General features: G+C 40.2%; 1 protein-coding gene across 2 annotated transcripts in view; it reads right to left on the bottom strand.

Moving 5' to 3' along the window:
- The window catches only part of NPR3 (natriuretic peptide receptor 3), a 68,113-nt gene that overhangs the window by 8,778 nt on the left and 40,711 nt on the right, over positions 1 to 18,624 (bottom strand). For both annotated transcript variants that reach the window (XM_014781567.2, XM_004422706.3), the window contains exon 4: positions 1,545 to 1,680. In XM_014781567.2, coding sequence (XP_014637053.2) covers positions 1,545 to 1,680 — 136 coding nt within the window. The remainder of the gene's footprint in view (positions 1 to 1,544; positions 1,681 to 18,624) is intronic.

The following is an 18,624-nucleotide window of genomic DNA, read 5'->3' as shown; positions in this document are numbered from 1 at the left end:
TCACACTGCCCCTCACGTGCTCTGCTGCAGCCACACAGGCTTCCTTGTTCCTCCGGGGACACTCAACCCTCTCCCACCAGATACACTCAGGGTGTCTGCATTTGCTGCTCCCTCTAAATGTTCTCTTTCTACCCTGCTTTATTGTATAGCCCCTGAAATGGTGTATTTATTTGTTCATTGCCAGTTCCCCCCACTACCATGTAAGCTCAGTTGATTACACAGAACATCTTGGGTTCACGGGTGAATCCTCAGCACCTTAAACAGTGCCTGTCACATAGTAGGTGCTCAATGAATATTTGATGAATGAATATAAAGTTAATATCTGCAGGGCTCCAGAAGCTGGGTCATTCCCATAGTGAGTCTCATGTTAATGTTCTTTCAGTGTTGGTGAGATGAGAGGAAACCAGCATTCTTATTTACTTTTGGCAGGAATATAGACTAGTAGATCTTTCTGTAAGATATTTGGCAATATCTAACGCACTTTAAAAGGCAGCAACGTACTTTTCAACCCAGAAATCCCACGACTAGGAATGTTTCATGTTGGATGTATTAAAAAAATTCATCAAGATGTATAAGATGCTCGTGATAGCATTTTGCATAATATCAAAAACTAAACAACTGAAGTCTCCGCCAATAGAGGATTGGCTAAAGAAATTCCTATACAGCAATATGGTGGAAAAATACAGAACTATCCTTTTAAAATGTGTTGAATCTACGAGTGCTCATATGGAAAAATCTTTTACTTGACATACAAGTAAAAAAGCTAAGATGAAGAATGGCATTCATAGTATGAGCCCTTTAGTGTAAATTTTTTAGATAAGATATACAAATGCATATGAGCTGGCAGAAGTCATAAAATATTTTTACACCGAGTCATAGGAAATTGTTAATAGTGATTACACTGGGGAGAGGAGACTAGGGCGGGAAGGAAAACTTTCACTTTTCATTTTGCACGTTTTTGTACTGTTTGAATTTTCCAGTCAAGAATAGTCTCATTCTGCTACATTTTTAAATGTCAACAGAAGTTGCTTGAGTGATGAGATGATGGGCCATTTTTTGGTGGTTGTTCTTACGGTTCTCTGTTCTTAAGAAAGCAACAGCTAATATTCATCATTTTAAAAATAAAAGCAGAGGGCTCAACTGGACCTGCCCACATCTCAAACCACCCTGGTTTGAACAGAGGAATGTGTATCTGGGATTACTCCCTTTAAAACGGATCACAGAACTCTTGACAAACTGATTATTTGTTGTGAATGAGGCTCGTGATGAATTTAATTTTAAGAAGAAAGTTGTTACCTAATAATCAGAAGGAGATGAGGCATTTCCTATTTCAGTGAGACTCTTTCAAAGCAATTTCACCTGCTTTATCTCATTTAATCTTCACAACATTTGTGAGGTGGGTGGATCTTATTATCCTTACTTTACATCTGAGAAAAGCAAGACACTGGCAAAGTCCCACAGTTGTCAGAGAGAAAAAACAGAACCAGGAAAGAAGCAGCTCAATCAGCGATAGAGTGTTGTCGCCTCATAGACTGAATCCTCACCTTCAAATGTTCTGTTCCAAGTCTGTTGGATAATTTTCCCTCCATCCTTCTTGCTATAACCAGCTCTCAGTACTTCATGTAAAGCCAAGACATAGAGGAGGATGGCATCATGGAATCCTTCAACAAACATGTTAACCTGGAAAGGAAACCCCAGTTGGGTGAGCCCAAGCACCAAATGACTCATGTTGAGTTATTATGTAGCCAAATCAAAATGGTTAACAAAAAACGGTTCACTCCAGACCTGTAAGCAATGGCAGAGGTGGGCAGAAGGGTAGCTGACAAGAATAATGCCATGGTTTTCCTGGCAGCGGCTTAGTAAGGAAAATCCTTTCCCAGTTTGGGAATTTGAAAAGCAGATAAGATATTACAGAGGTCAAGAAAACTGTACCTGTTGACTGGGTTAAGTATTCCAGGTGCATCAGCCTTTGCCCATAGTTCCCTCTGCACATATGCCCTCCTTCTTCCCCACATCTGCTCTCTACCACAGGCCAACTTGAATCCAACCTCCCCCTCGAGGTCTTCTCTGTCTTCAACAGCCCCATGATCTCTCCATGCTCTGAATGCGGAACATGACTAAAAGAAGAGTAGGGATCCATTCATTCATATTCAAATACTATTAAATGCCTACTAGAGTACTAAAGATGCAAAGAGGAGTGGGCACTGCCATTCCTGCCTGCCTGGCATTTGTGTCTTCTCTTCTATCAGCGATAACATCTCAGTTTCTGTTTCCAATTTGTGTTCTGAGTGATTCGTGTGTATCTGACGATTCTCTACCTCCACCCCCTGCCAAGTTCTAAGAACAGGAATGGAAACAGGCCTGGATATTGGTTTATCCCAATAGAGTCCTGGCTCAAGTAATTCAAGCCCTAGCACTCAAGAAACGTACAGCTTCATATGAACTTGGGGAAGTCACTTAATCTCTTTAAGCCTTGTTTCCTTCTATAAGCACCATTTGGCAAGTTCTAATACCACATATAAACTGGTTGTAACATTCATTGAACATGAAATGAGCAAATACAATCTTGAAACATTGAGTAGCTTACAAATTCCGTACAAAAGTACAATAAAAATCGAGCCTTTTTATTTCAGGAGTAAGTGTCAGGAACGGGATGCCACGCAGCAGGATGAATTGGGCATCCCACAGACAACCGCAGTGAGGCTTTCTGCCCCATCCCTAGAAACTGATCCTGTGGGAAGACAGCCACAAATGATTTGCATCACCTGGTTCAAATACACAAACATTCACAGATGACACGGCTCAACATCCAGTTCTACTTGACCTCATCCAACCACTAAGAATGGTAAGTCCTGTTTCCATCACAGAAGCAAATATTTCAGATTTGCCAAAGCCTGTGGCTGAGAGGCAGTTTAGAACAATGGTTAAAGAAATTGAGCTCACTACCCAGCTTCCTAGCTGTGTTTCTGCACCACCTAGGCCTCAGTTCCCCTCATCTGGAAAATAATAGTACCTATCTCATGGGGTTGCTGTTAGATTTAAATGAATTAATAGATGTGAAAGACTTTGAACCGTGCCTGACAGAGTCAGCACTCACTGTTAGCTTTTGTTATTAATGTCCACAGATAGAGAATTATAACTCTGGGATCCTGCCTAGCTTCTAATTCCTAATAGCAGTATTCAGAATAAGTGATTTACATACTGGTATGTAAATCTCATCTCATTGACCCATTTTACACTTAATGGAAACTAAGGCTCCTTGTTCATGCTTTGGCACCACAATGTCACGCCCTTAATTCCAAACAACTGTAACAGGTGCAGCCCAAGCTGGCCAATTCCACTGACCCTCTGGGAGAGGTGGAGGGCAAAAGAGAGTGCTGGTTCACAGGAGAGTTCTGAGTTGGCTGCCGGACCCAAAGTCTAATCCTAGACCTGACACGTTACTTAACCTCTCTAATCTTCAATTTCCTCATTGGTTAAATGGGGGTCTAGTAGGTACACATCTCATAGAGCTCTTCTGGGGATTAAATGAACCAGTACATGTAAAACATCTAAAACAGTTTCTGGGACCATGAAAGCAAATGGTAGACGTTGGCTCTTACTTTTAGCCATCAAGGTTAAGTCTCAGAGTCATTATTTTCTTAGGCAAAGAAGAATGGTGTAGAAATAACATCTACTAGTCAAAGACAGTTTTCTTCTGATTTGACTATGATAATTCAATTTTCCAATTGGAATATGAAATTTTCACTTAGTCTATGAAGTCATCATGGTTTGTAAAGTATGCATGCTGATGAGTTGAGTTCTAATAAGTGGACTTGAGCTGTGTAATTTAGTTCTCAGGTCACAATAAAAATAATTTTTTCAAAAGATCTATCTCCTCTTTGATAACTGTATCAAAACCACCCTGCTACAGAGGGAAGTCACAGAATCACAGAATTGTGGATATGGGAGATGTAAAGTGCCTTAGAAAAACTCTGGTCTAATTGTCTCCTTACTTTGAGAACCAAACATCGCTCTCCCTCAGTCTTCCTGCACTCTGTAATTGAGGGTTGTTCCCTCTATACTCCTTGTTCCTGGGGAGCCTAGGACAGCCCCTCCTTAAATTGTGAAGTACCCGCTGCTGGGCATCACCTATCCACCTCTCTTCCTCCTCCTGACTCCTTCTCAAATCCTAACCCAGGGCCGCCATGCTGCTGTTGGCCACCCAAAGCACTGGACGTGTGCCCCAACACCACCCCCTCTCTGGCCCTTCCCCTTCCTTCCTTCTTCTTTTTTTTTTTTTTTTTTTTTGTGAGGAAGATCAGCCCTGAGCTAACATCCGTGCTAATCCTCCTCTTTTTGCCGAGGAAGACCGGCTCTGAGCTAACATCTATTGCCAATTCTCCTTTTTTTCTTCCCCAAAGCCCCAGTAGATAGTTGTATGTCATAGTTGCACATCCTTCTAGTTGCTGTATGTGGGACACAGCCTCAGCATGGCCAGGGAAGCGGTGTGTCAGTGCGCGCCAGGGATCCGAACCCGGGCCACCACTAGCGGAGCGCGCGCACTTAACCCCAAAACCACGGGGCCGGCCCCCTTCCTTCCTTCTTGATACGCCCCCTAAGCTGGCCCCTCTACAATCCAGGATGGGAAGAACGATTATCTGGCTGAGAAACATGAACTTGGATCACTTTTGTCCTAACAGGTTTGATGGTAGAAGAGAATAGATAGGCTCTGAACTCACATTCTATCTTGGTCTGAAAACTCATTCTATCTTGATTTGCAAATGGATCGCAAAATTGACCTTCTTCCCTCTCAAAGTGGCTGAGTGTTTCCCTCTCCTACCAAAATTAGCAGGAGAGCTGATGACCCCCTCCGAGGCTCGCTGGCACCCCAGCTTGCTGCGGGGGAGGTTTCATAACACCTACCTCATAAGACCTCAAGCCAGAAGCAAAACCCTAGAGACCATCTTTTCTCGAGGAGAACATTCTCACATCCACACGTGTTTTTTAACGGGAGGAAAGCCCGTTAGCACATTATACACAGTGAAAATTGGACGCGCAAATTAAAAAAAATAAATAAATGACAGAGAAAAAAATCCAGAGTATTAAGTTGCCTTTGGAACACTTTCCACTGGACCTCCAGGCTGAAATGAACAAGGTCATCTGGTCTGTCCTTCTGCCTCTGGTCAGAACAACACTTGAACCTCAAAGTCCTGACTGACAGATCGTACTGTTGTTACTGATCGCAGAAAATAGGGTTCCCTCACCTGAGCAACATTTTCTATTTAGCATCATTTCTAGCCAGAAAGCTCTTCTTACTGTCATTAGTCTTAATTAAATTCCTAAACACAGCCATTCCCCTGCTAGATGCTGAACAAACAGAGTCAAGGGAATAGTTCATGAGCCCTGGGAGTTTGAAATCTCAACCAAACAGTTCCACCGCTCCATTACGAACACGTAGATGGACTCTACGCAAGGCAGCTGTGAAGTGGACCACCGTGAGGGGCAAGCTCCAGAGTAATAATTACTTGTGCTGTGTATCAAAGTATCTGTCATTCAAACAAGGTGGAAATCATTCACCATATTCCGCTCTTTCTGGGAAGTTTGCCAGAAAAGGTAGCATGCTGGCATTAACTCTTCCATCATTTCATCTCAAGTCGCTTGATGTTGTTCTCAGTAGCTGGCCAGTGGCAGGTATTCCAAAGGAAAGAACACCATTTTCGTCACTGGCTTTCCTCTCTGATAGCACCTGTCAGTCATGTCTGTTTATTAGTGTTTTTTTAAAAGTTCTCTATCATGAGGAAAGATGAATAGAAATCTTGTTATTTCTTAACTGAGCATAAAGACTTGCCGTTCGTGACACAGCTCCTATTTGTGACAGTGAGTAGAGTCTTTTCTCATTTCTCTTGGGGGAGGCAGATTCATAGATGAATTCCTCTTGGTGCTTGTGTTCCAAACACGTAAACAAAGAATGCTGCCTGCCTCAGCTGTTCTGTAAAGGGAGAGTGAATAACACGGCAGTAATCCAGCTCCTGGGTCGTCTGGATATCTGAGAAAGCCTGTAAAGCTCTCAGATAGAGACGACTGGAAGAAAGCTACCAAACTTAAATGCAAGGGCAGGCTGTCCCGGGGTTTCGCGTGTGGTATCCACATGAACTCAAGCACATCACACGGTGGTTCTGTCTTCCATACCACAAACCAGTGGTTCCCAATGCAAATGAGGGAAGCTGAGGGTGTTGGGCAGTATTTCTCAAGAGTCTTTTGAAAAAGACTTGACCCTTAACCTCCCATCCAGTTGAAAGGGAGATGAGGGACAAGGAAATTTTGATGGCAGACAAGTAAGAGGAGAAATGGGTCCAGGACCTGCCTTTCTCCATCACAGCAGGAATAGTGGCACCATCACCTTGTCTGATTAGTAATAAGACCCTGAGAATGAACCTTGTCCTGCCCTCCTGGGCCACTACAGACGGTGGACAGCAGAAAGAAATGGCCTGGCCATGCTGCCTGGGTGGGCCAAAGGTTAAAGAATACTATGCATTTCATGAACACTATACACATGACCTCCATACATTAAAAATGTAGATACTACCTGTTTTCATTCAATTTTCTTTTGAATCGTAAAACTAAAAATCTAAAATTCAGGGAAACAGCAGGAACTTCCAGAAACCTTGTAAATATCACAACCTCCTCAACACCAAAAGAGGGATTTCCCACTCTTACTGACAGACACCCCAATGTCTGCTCTTCTATACGGGCCTGCCTTCACAGAATTCACACTTGGTCACTTGCTGGCTTACTTAGCCTTGAGGAAAGTTAAGTTGAAAATCTTCATTCTTATTCCATTTGAACTCAGAGGAAATGCAAAGAGCAAGTGGCTTACTAACCGTCAGGCAGCAGATCAGGGAGAGAGCCAGGGTCCAGCCCTGTGCTTGGGTGAAGCATCGTCATACTGTCTAGAACAGTTCTTTCTCCCCATACTGAAGTTATGACATATTTGGGGTGGAGTTTTGCCATAAGTTGCCCAAATAACTGTCTCCATCCTGGGCTCAGTTCCACCCCTGTAGCAATGCCCTAGTCTGGCAAATTAACTCAGATCTTATAGCCTAAATTTTGGCTGCCTGCAGATAGAAGCAGATTTTTCTCTCTCTCATCACCTGAAACAGAATGGATCATTGAAGAAAAGCAGTCCTGGGAAGATCATTAAGTCAAGTTATGACCCCTCATTTGTCTCCCATACTACAGCAACTGGCTGCCCTTTTAATGATTGGAGCAGCAGTGGAGGCTGAGCGCAGGCAGCACAGTGCTGGCATATGGCATCATTTACACGAGCAAACCTCAGCAAGGAAAGCCACTTCGGGGCCTGCTTACGGGGAGCAATAAGAAAGAAGAGAACTCCATGGAAATGGACTCTTGAAATTGGTGGGTGTGGAGCACAAGCAAATAAAAATGACTTTAAAAAAATTCTCCCAATGCTCACGCAGGGAATTCAGTCATCTGATATATTTGCCCTTTGAATGTGTCACACACACGTCATATAGAGATGCTTCTCATCAACCATTGCGCTTGAAGGCTTAGATAAGAAATGCACATACATAATGACTTCATGGTCTCTGGCTTTCAGATGATCAAGTGAGTGATGTCTATCGTTGGCCTTGACGTCTCACCAGTGCTCCACCAGATGTGCTTCTGGAAAGCCCGGTGACCTGACCCCCACAGATTGCTCTGGACACTTGATGGCCTCTCTTCCCAGGGCTCTGTGTTCCTGTCAGGCATAATGTCGAGGGGGCAAATGCATAAACCAAAACCCAATGGGAGTTTTGGTGCAGTGCACACTAGGTGGTGAGGCAGACCCAAGGCAAGAAGAAGGGAGATGGAGACAGGGGAACACCGGAGGACAATTTCTGGCTTTATTATTTCTGAAAGACCAAAATCCAAAGGAGCATGTAAATTCTAATTTATCCAACTTGATGACATCCTTTTAAGCTGGTCCAGAGAACTTTAGACAGCTTCCCCTGAATTTCCTTACTCACCTTGGAGATGTGATTATAAGGAATAGATGAGCAAAAATCCAGGCTTGGGATAAGAGCCACCTTTTTTCATTTCTGTTTCATGTCTTAAAATAAAACCTCTCCCCTTTTGTTTAAGCAATTTCAAGGTGTGGTAAGGACTGAGCTGAGATCCAGAACCCCAACTCTTAGTTTAAGCATTATGGATTCAGTCACACTGTGAACAGCTAGTAGCTTAATTTTGTTCAATTCTTAATTCAGAGTTTCCCAAGCTGTGTTCCATAGAACAGAAACATTCCTTAAAATGTTAAGGGATGGTTCGAGAAATAGCAGCACTGTGATTAAACAGGTTTACAAAATGCTAGATTGAACAAAGTCAAGCAGTTCTCTTTACTACGAGGCAATAATTATAATAGCTAACTTTTATTAAACATGTGCCATATGCTAGGAGCTGTGTAAATACTTAAGTTTTATTGCATTTAGTCCTTACAAAACATCAGTACTGTTATTATCCTATGAGAGAGATGCTGGCTAACATCCTAACAGAAAGACGAGATCTTGGTCAGTGGATGGGGCCAAAACTCCAGAAAATGTTGGGTGGGCAAGTTCTTAAGAAGGGCTCCAAACCACGCTTGCCTAGTTATGACACTTATCCTACTGACACATATGTTCAGCCAGATAATATTGAAAAACAGCTTGGTGCTCGAGTGTCCGTTTTTAATTGGCCAGTACTTGGGTCGCTCTACAAGTTAAGCGTATAGGCTGGAAAGACCAATGAGAGTCCACAAAAGAGAAGAGTAAGATTGATAATGTACTTCAGGGTGAAGGAGGGACAGAACTCACACCTGGAGAGGGAATGAGAGGACAGAAGATGGAAAAAGAAAGGAGGAGAGGGGACATGAGGCAACAAGCTAATTGTCTCTCGTCTCTTAAGCAAATCTTTAAAACAGCAGCTAATACAGCGTGACTCAGATTAAGTGAATCAGAATTTCTGGTAAGTCATGCATTCAGCTAAAGTTGACCTTGCCCTAGCTATGAAGAAAAAGGCCTATTATGCTAAAGGAACATCTAAACAGGCTGGATATGAGGGACAAGGATCTACTTCAGAGACCAGTCTACTCCGAGCGCATCAGCAACCAAACCAGGTAATAAAAGATCTACTGATTTAATGTTTTCTAACACTCAATATGAAATATGATGACTTTGGTTTTGGAGGGTCTTTATTCTGTATGGTCCTAATTCTTGATAATAATAATAACCTTGATAAATAATAATAATAAATGTAGCAACACTTCATTTACCTAGCCTCGTCAGAGAAAAAAGATGTTTCATATAAGCAAATATTCCAGGTTCTTAAATGTTATTTCTCTAAACATCAAAACCTTTTGAATAATATAAACACTTTTGATGGAAATGCTTCTAAAATAAACCACATACATTCCTGCCTTGGTAACAGAAATATGCTGAATGTGATATTAACTTATTGAGATTCTCTATATGTAAGGCGATGACAATGAACAGTCTAGTAGCCTCCATCACTACTGAAGAGTATATTGTGCTGTTTATACAATGCTGACACCAGACTTGTGTGTTTCTAGATAATCTTCCTTCTTCCATGGTGACAGAATGTGAGCTGGGACCCTCCTCCCTTCCTAAAATGCTTCCTTCCCTTGGCTGCTGATTCTTCTGCAGCTCCTCATCCAGCCCTTCCTATTGGTCATCTACAGGGTTCTCAACAACTAAAGAATTAAGTCTAAATGCTTCAGGATGGTGAAGAACACTCTCCATTATTAGCCACACCCCTAAATGAACTCTATGCCCTACTCTTTACAAAATCTCTTGGATTCTCTGAGCATGCCATGAGGTACCTTTATGCATTAGCTGCTGGGCTTGGGATGGCCTCCCCGTGGGCCTTGTCTCATCTAAAGCAAACTCCTACTCAACTTTGCAGGATATTCTCAGGTTACCCCCTCCAGATCTACCTTTCACGCTTCTCTAGTTCAGCTCTGTGCCCTGGAAGGCTGACATATACGGACAACATCAACTGAGTCCCCTTGTCCTCTGGCTTCTGGTTGGATTCAGTGGGAGATGAGAGGTCAGAAGGAGATAAAGGTCAGGATGTCAGGGGCTGCACTCCTCCACAGATGCCACAGGTAGTTCTCCCCAGCTGCCACAGGCCTTGTGAGTCCCAGTAACCTCTCCCTCCTCTTGGCCCTTCCAGTCTAAGGGTGGTAGCAGCTTCCCACTTTTGCAAGACCTAGGGTTCTTTGCCATCCTTTGTTGACTTTCTTTAACTCTGCACATACTTTCGTAGTAGTATATTTATTAAGTTCTCTTTCATTTCCTTTCAGGACCCAAATGGATATATCAACCTTGTGTGAGCCACTCAAACTTGTTCCTGCTGGAGCCTTCCTTGAACTACCCAATTCCTCCTTTCTTCTGCTAGAGCACTTAGTGAAAACTTGTACTGTTTCACTCACTAGTCTATTTTACACTTCTGCACACCTGCATACCCTGACACTCCACAAGTTCCTTGATGTGCAAGCCATATAAGAGGTATCTTAGTTTCCCTAGGATCTAGCGCTGCCTCTAATTCAGAGACTGCACTCACTTGAGTTGACTCCAGTCTCACCGTGCCTGCCTCTAGCATGTTGTCTTCCTCTCTTGTACTTGCTACTACTAATATTCTGTAAGCTGGGGGAAGAAATCGCAAAGCATGTTAAAGCTGTACTTAAAATGGGGGTAAATAGGTTCTGAGTGAGGATTTGAGAGATTCCTCTATGATAAATGAATAGTTTATATGTCTATTTTAGCTGCTCAAAGGCCTTTTTCACATACTTTGCTCTTGACTGGGTCCCATGTAGCTGGGATTGCCATAAAAATTGGTTCAACAGCTACTGCTAAGGGAAAGACGTTTAGGTTTTAACACCAGCACAAGATGCTCATACTGAAACTAACAATATAATTCCCCACCAGTCAATGAATGAACTTATCTCTTTTTCTGAGAAAACTTTTCCCAAGTTGGCTACCAAGAAAACAGACAAAACTAAACTAAATATCATCTCCTTCACAAGAAACTTAATTTCCTACATTTTGAACACTGTTTGTTGATGAAATCAAGGAATTATTGGAAACTTTTAGGTGTGATAATACTATTATGGTTATGTTTTTGAAAACAGAGTTCTAGTAGTGGCAGAGTAGTTTATATCAGTTTAACTTCCCAAAAAATAATTATATACACTGGACAAAATATTTTAAAAAGAACTAATTGAAAGCGTTGGAAAGTGACTAAAAGCAGGCAGAAATTGGAGATCTGACCATTGAAAGAACGGACCACATTGAATGAGAACTAAATGTATATGGCTTTTCCTCTGAGGGTACTCCTGGTCCAGGAGGCATGGAGCAGCTAGAACTCAAGCAGAAAGCCACAGCCTTCTTGGCTTTAGAGGTCAGAGGATGTAGTTCAGAGCTGATATTGAGGACATATGATAAGGAAGTAAATCCTGGGGAGAAGAGAGCCACAGAGAAAGGAGCACTCAAATTTGTCCATAAACTTCTGTTATCCTTGGTTGATTCCTAAACTGCACACAAACGTGGGAGATACCAAGGAGTCCAGTAGAAAGCAACAGATGGAAGGCCAAAGAGGCTGAGGCACATCTGAACTGCATGGAAGTTTGAAGCTTAATACCACCAAGTTAGAGGAACTTGGGAAATACCTCAGGCTTCCCAGTGAAACCCTATCTGGGCAGCACCTTAGGAGTAAAGACTATGTCCAAAGACTAAGGATTCATGCTAAGACTAAAAGCAAACCAAAACAGAACCACTTTCCTTCTTCTTAAGAGAGAATAAAACCAAGCTTCCAAAAGTTCAAAGTGGTCAGTCAGTAAAACTGCCTGCTGGAACAAAAATTACTCTTCAGAGGAACATAAATGAATATAATCTCTGTATTGTATCACCCACAACATCCAGTATAAAAATCAAAAATACTAGACATGCAGGGGCAGGAGAGGTGATCCATAGTCAAGAAAAAGTAGTGTATAGAAAGTGACCCTGAGATGATCCAAATGTTGGAATTAGTAGATAAAGACTTTAAAGCAGCTATTGTAAACATGTTCAAGGGCTTGAAGAAAAAGATAGCCAAGAAGAGTGACTGAATGGGGTAATCTCAGCAGAGAAATGGAAGCTAAAAAAAATTACAAGTGGATATTCTAGAACTGTAAAGTACAATATTGCAAAAAGAAACATTCATTGGATAGGCTTAAAAGCAGACTGAGTGCACAATCTTAAAGATATATCAATAGTAAATATCCCAATATAAAGAACAGAAACAATACAAAATCAAATACGAAAACCAACTGTATTTCTATATACTACCAACAAACTGGAAAATGACTTTTTTATTCTGTTTACAACAGTATCGAAAGACATAAAATTATTAGCAATACATTTAATCAAAGATATGCAGAACTGCCACACAGAAAACTACAAACATTACTGAGAAAAATTAAAGAAAACTCAATTACATAGAGAGGTATACCGTGCTCATGGATTGGAAGACTCAGTATTTTTAAGACGTCAGTTTTTCCCCAAATTGGTCTACAGTTCAATACAATCCAAATAAAAAAGCCCAGGAAGTTTTTCTGTAGAAATTGACAAGTTGATTCTAAAATTTATAATGACAAAGGAAAGAACTTAGAATAGGCAAAATTTTCTTGAAAGAGAACAAATTAGAGGACTCACATTACCAGATTTCAAGATTTACTATAAAGCTATGACATTCAACACAGTATGAAATTGGTATAAGAATAGACAAACAGATCAGTGGAACAGAAAAAAAGAGTCCAAAAACCACATTTATACAGTCATTTGAGTTTTGGCCAAGGCACTTGAGCAATTCAATGGGAAAAACAAAGTCTTTTCAGCATATGGTGATAGGACAAATTGATAAAAATATAAGAAAAAACTAAAACTTGATTCCCACCTCTCAGCATATACAAAAATTCATTTGAGATGGATCAGAGATCTAAACGTAAAAGCTAAAACTATAAAGCTCTGAAAGAAAACAAGAGAATATCTTTGTGTCTTTGGGGTTGGCAAATTTTTCTTAAAGAGGGTACAAAAACGCACTAAAACATATAAAAAAAGACTTCATCAACATAAAAAAAGCTCTGCTCATCAAAAAGCATCATTTAAAAATATGAAAAAGTGAGTGAAAGCCTGAGAGAAAATATTCGTTATGCATATATATGACTTACATCCAAAATATCAAAAAAAGAACTCTTTAAATCAATGACAAAAAAGATTAATAACCCAATTTAAAAGTTGGCAAAATACTTCAGCAGACAGATCACAAATGTGAAGTAGCCAACAAGCACATGAAAAGAGGCTCAAAAATCACTAGGCACCAGGGGAATACAATTTAAAACCACAATGTGATACCATTTTACATCCATCAGAATAGCTAAAATTAAAAAGCTGACAACCAGATGTAGATGAGACTGTAGAACAACTGTAACTCTCATATATTGCTGGTGGGAATGTAAAACAATACTATTTTGGCAGTTTCTTATAAAGCTAAACATACATCTGTGCTACCACCAGCAATTCCATTCCTAGGTCTTTACGCAACGGAAATGAAAACATACGTCCACACAAAAACTTTTACCAGAATGCTAATTGCAGCTTTAGTCATAATAATCCCAAACTGGAAAAAAAACAAATGCCCATCAACAGGAGAATAAACAAACAAATTGTGGTGCATTTATACAATGGAATATTACTCAGCAATTTAAAAAATAAGAAGAATGAATATTAATATATGCAACATCATGCAAGATCTCAAAAGCAGTATATGGAGTGAAAGAAGCCAGTCACAAGAGTATATACTGCATGATTCCACTCATACAGTATGTGCTATGTGAATTCAAGAATGAGCAAAACAAATGTATGATAATAAAAATAAGAAGAGTAGTTACATCAAAAACAATAAAATACTTTGGAATAAATTTAACCAAAGAGGTGAAAGATCTGCACATCGAAAACTATAAGACACTGATGAAAGAAATTGAAGACGACACAATAAATGGAACAGATATCCCATGCTCTTGGATTAGAAGAATTAATGGTGTTAAAATACCCATTCTACCCAATGTAATCTATAGATTCAATGCAATGCCCATCAAAATTCCAATGGCATTTTTCACAGAAATAGAAAAAGCTATCCTAAAATTTGTATGGAAACACAAAAGACCCCCAATAGCCAAAGCAATCTTGAGAAAGAAGAACAAAGTCAGAGGCATCACACATCCTGATTTCAAACTATATTACAAAGCTATAGTAATCAAAACAGTATGGTACTGGCATAAAAATAGACACATAGACCAGAATCAAGAGCCCAGAAATAAACCCACACATATATGGTCAACTAATCTGTGGCAAGGGAGCCAGACACAGATGGCCAACAGGTACATGAAAAGGTGCTCAACATCACTAATCATCAGCAAAATGTAAATCAAAACCACAATGAGATATCACTTCACACCTGTTAGGATGCTTATTACTTAAAAAAAAGAGAGAGAGATTACAAGCATTGGTGAGAATGTGGAGAAAAAGGAAAGCTTTTGCACTGTTGGTGGGAATGTAAATTGATACAGCCTTTATAGAAAACAGTATAGAGCTTCCTCAAAAAGTTAAAAATAGAACTACCATATGATCCACCAATCCCACTTCTGGGTATATATCTGAAGGAAATGAAATCAGTATCTGGAAGAGATATCTGCACCCCACGTTCATTGCAGCATTATTCAGAATAGCCAAGACATGGACACAACCTGGACCTGTCAAAAGATGAATGGATAAAGAAAATGTGATATATTTATATATATATATGCACAATGGAATTTTATTCAGCCATAAAAAAGAAGGAAATCCTGCCATTTGTGACAACGTGGATGAATCCGGAGGGCATTATTCTAAGTGAAATGAGTCATATCGAGAAAGACAAACGCTGTATGATCTCACTTATATGTGGGATCTAAAGAAGTCAAATTCATAGAAACAGAGTTTGCCAGGGGCTGCAGTGTGTGGGAAATGGGGAGATGTTGGTCAAAGCGTACAAACTTTCAGTTATAAGATGAATAAGTTCTGGGGATCTAATGTACAGCATGGTGACTATAGTTAACAATATTGTATTGTATACTTGTAATTTGCTAAGAGAGTAAATTTTAAATGTTCTCACCACCAAAAAAAAAAAAAAGATAACTATATGAGGTGATGGAGGATGGGTATGTTAAATAACTTTATTGTAGTTATCATTTCACAATATATACGTGTCAAATCGTTATGCTGTACACTTTAAATTTATACAACTTTATTTGTCAATTATACATCAATGAAGCTAGGGGAAAAAAAGAGTGGTTGCTTAGGGGGTGGGAATTGATTGGAAAGGGACATGAGGGAACTGTATGTGGTCCTGCGAATCTCCTATATCTTGATTGGAGTGGTAGTTGCATGGACATACACATTTATCAAAGCTGATCAAACTGAACAATTAAGAGCTATGGATTTCACTGTATATAAATTTTATTTTAATAAAATCATAAAGAGCCTTATCTTTTAGGTACATACTAAAATATTTACAGATGAAATGAGGATGCCTTGGATTTGTTTCAAAATTGTCAGGGGGTAGGGGTGAGGGTGGGGAAAAGGTTACAGATGAAATTAGACTGAGTTGGTAATTGTTGAAACTGAGTGATGGGGACATGGAGCTTCACTCTACTGGGCTCTCTATTGTATATATTTAAAATTTCTCACAATAAAAAGTTTCCTTTATTAATCTGTTAATCTTTAGTAATCCAAGCCTGGAAAATTGTGGAAACTTTTCCACAATTGGTGCTATTAGAACATATGAAAATATATAATAATGTCAACATTCATGTTTTCTCTAGTCCAGTTCTGTGTTTTCTATCATTGAACCAAATTTTTTTTTAATTTTTCAACCAATAATTTTTTTTTAAATATATATTTGTACATCTCAAATATCAACCTAAAAGAACAGGGCAACATACCAAATGATCAACACGCTCTCAATCCCATTTGGGATCCATCATAATGAAGTGATCTAAATCATTCTGGAACCCATTTTAAGACAATTTTTGGAAACTACACAAGCAATGAGTTTCATATGCTTACTAACTACCAGGAAAAATGGTCATTCCTTGTAATTATCCTGAAAGTATCGCTTCAGGTCTACAGTTTGAGAATTCAGTTAAATCTTCAAATTTCAAGAAGGCTTTACAAGGTTGGATCATACTTCATCTTATTATACATTTTGAAGAGACTGATCTTTCTAAGTCTATTTCATATGAAAATTGTTTCGTTCCCTTGGGCAATTAAAAGATACTCTATTTCTTTTTTAAAATGTTTAGGGCTAGCCTACTCTACTAATGTGAGGAGATTCGTTTCTCTTAAGAAAGTTACCAAAACTATGTAGAGTATTCTAGATGCAGATGTATCATGATTTTGAACCTTGGAGATAGTCCCAATATTTTGAAAGGTAGAATGACACTGAGCTTAATAAATATATTGGCCACAATACAAGAGAGACCCCCGGGTACATGTCTTGGGGAGTTGCATTAGTTTAACCTCATAAGCATTATTAACAGCCTAAAAGAATGACAGAATCACAAAAGTTTACAACTTGAAGGGAATTTATAGCTCATATAGTCCAACTAGCATATTGTTTAAACAGGAAACTGAAGGCCGAAACAGTTGCCTGATTCACTCAACGCTGCGTGGATAGTAAGACGGAGCTGCAAGTGGGACTCAAGTCTCCTGACTCCAAAGTAGCACCTTCATCATCAGTGCTAATTTGTTTATCAAGCCAGGCACCTCCCTAAAGGCCAAACTCGCATCCAGGGACAGAGCACCAAGTATATCAGCCTCTTCTTCCGAAAACTTCTTATGACTTCTCTGACATGCATAAGATTTCCACGACGTTGTCTGCGTATCAGGAGCAAGAAAAAAGAATGAGGACATTTGTCCTAGCAAACACATTTTTAATTAACTGTCAAGAAAATAAGATCAAAGGAGAAAAGAAGGTAATATTGGACACCAGATTGTTAAAGTCAGCTCCAGCGTTGCTTTAAAAAAAAAAATTTGTAAGTTGGCATAAAGCCAGAAAAAAAGGCTTAATCTTTTTAAATCAACTGCTCATAAAGTCAATTCATCATAATTTAAGGGCCTGCTATATTTTTTTAAGAGCTGAGACACAGAACTTAAAGGGGAAAAATCCTAATCAGAAACTCTGTTCTCAAAGAACCGAGATGTCAAAATCCTATGGCAAATATCACTGCCGCCTGATGCAAGGACCCTCCTTCACTCCCCGGGGCACAATGAATGCATTAAGGAGGTTGGCAGTCAGCTCACATTCTTCCTCTCCACCCACATTATTGCATTCATTCTGGGCCATTTCAATGTCCCTGTGCATTATCCATTCATTCAACACCATAGCCTCTTAGTTCCCTGATCATCATTATTTGTTGAATTTCATCTCCACTCAATTTCATGAACTCACGTTCACGCGCACACCCTAGACTGATGCTTCTCAGACTATAATGTGCATACAGTTCACCCGGGAATCTTGTTCAAGTGGAAATTCTGATTCAGATTCAATAGGTCTGAGGTATGCGGCACTAAGACTCCTCATTTCTACAATCTCCCAGGTGATGCTGATGTCGCTGGTCCATAGACCACCCTTTGAGTAGCAAGACCCTAGATCTTATCATCACCTGGAACTGCTCTACTTTCAAAATCCTTGAAAATCTCTTTTTGACCACAATCTCCTACTTCCTACTTCCTTCTGTGTGCAGAACAAGTTCTTCGAACTCAAACTTCCATTCTCCTTGACTCCCCCTCTATGCTTGGTCCAGAATGGAGCAGTTCCCAATGAAAGGATGAGGCAGGTAGACACAGTGTTATTCAGGTGGAGGTGCCAGTGGGAAATTGGAAGTGGGGGCCTGCCATTCAGGCAGAGGTTGGAGTTAGAGATATAAATTTAGGTGTTATCTACATAGAGGTGAACATCCCACCCAGGCAAGTGGAGGTGCTATCCAGAAATGGTGTTTGGAGAGAAAAGGGCCAAAGGAAGAACCTTGGGAAACACTAATATTTGTGGAGCAAGTGGAAAAGAGGAGTCATGAAAGGAGACTGGGGAGGTCTGCAGTGTAGCCAGAGAACTTGGAGACAGTGGTGTGTTGGCAGCCAAGGAGGAGCAAGTTTCAAAAAAGAGAGAGAACTTTCCAAACTACTCCTCTATGAAATCCCTCCAGTCAAGCCAGGTTATTTTGCTCACTATTCCCTAAATGTGTCTAATACATTCCTACTTCTCAGCTTGAATTCCCTGTATTTGCCTCACTTAGGAGGCTCATCTGTACCCATCTCTTCTTACCCATCCTTCAGGAGTGACCCATACAGGTGCTGAATTGTCCTCATAAGACCCAGCACAATGCCTTGCCCAAAAGAGGGGCTCAGTGAGTGTGTGATGGTATGCATACCGAGTCAATCAATAACCCATCTGCAGGCTTAACGGTATGCGTGGCAATAAATGGGGTCAAGTGGTCGACAAGAATACACGCTCACC

Source organism: Ceratotherium simum, chromosome 18, assembly GCF_057802395.1.
Source record: "Ceratotherium simum simum isolate JZ-2026a chromosome 18, ASM5780239v1, whole genome shotgun sequence".
Classification (NCBI taxonomy): Eukaryota; Metazoa; Chordata; class Mammalia; order Perissodactyla; family Rhinocerotidae; genus Ceratotherium; species Ceratotherium simum.
This window is presented reverse-complemented; position numbering and strand designations above follow the sequence as displayed.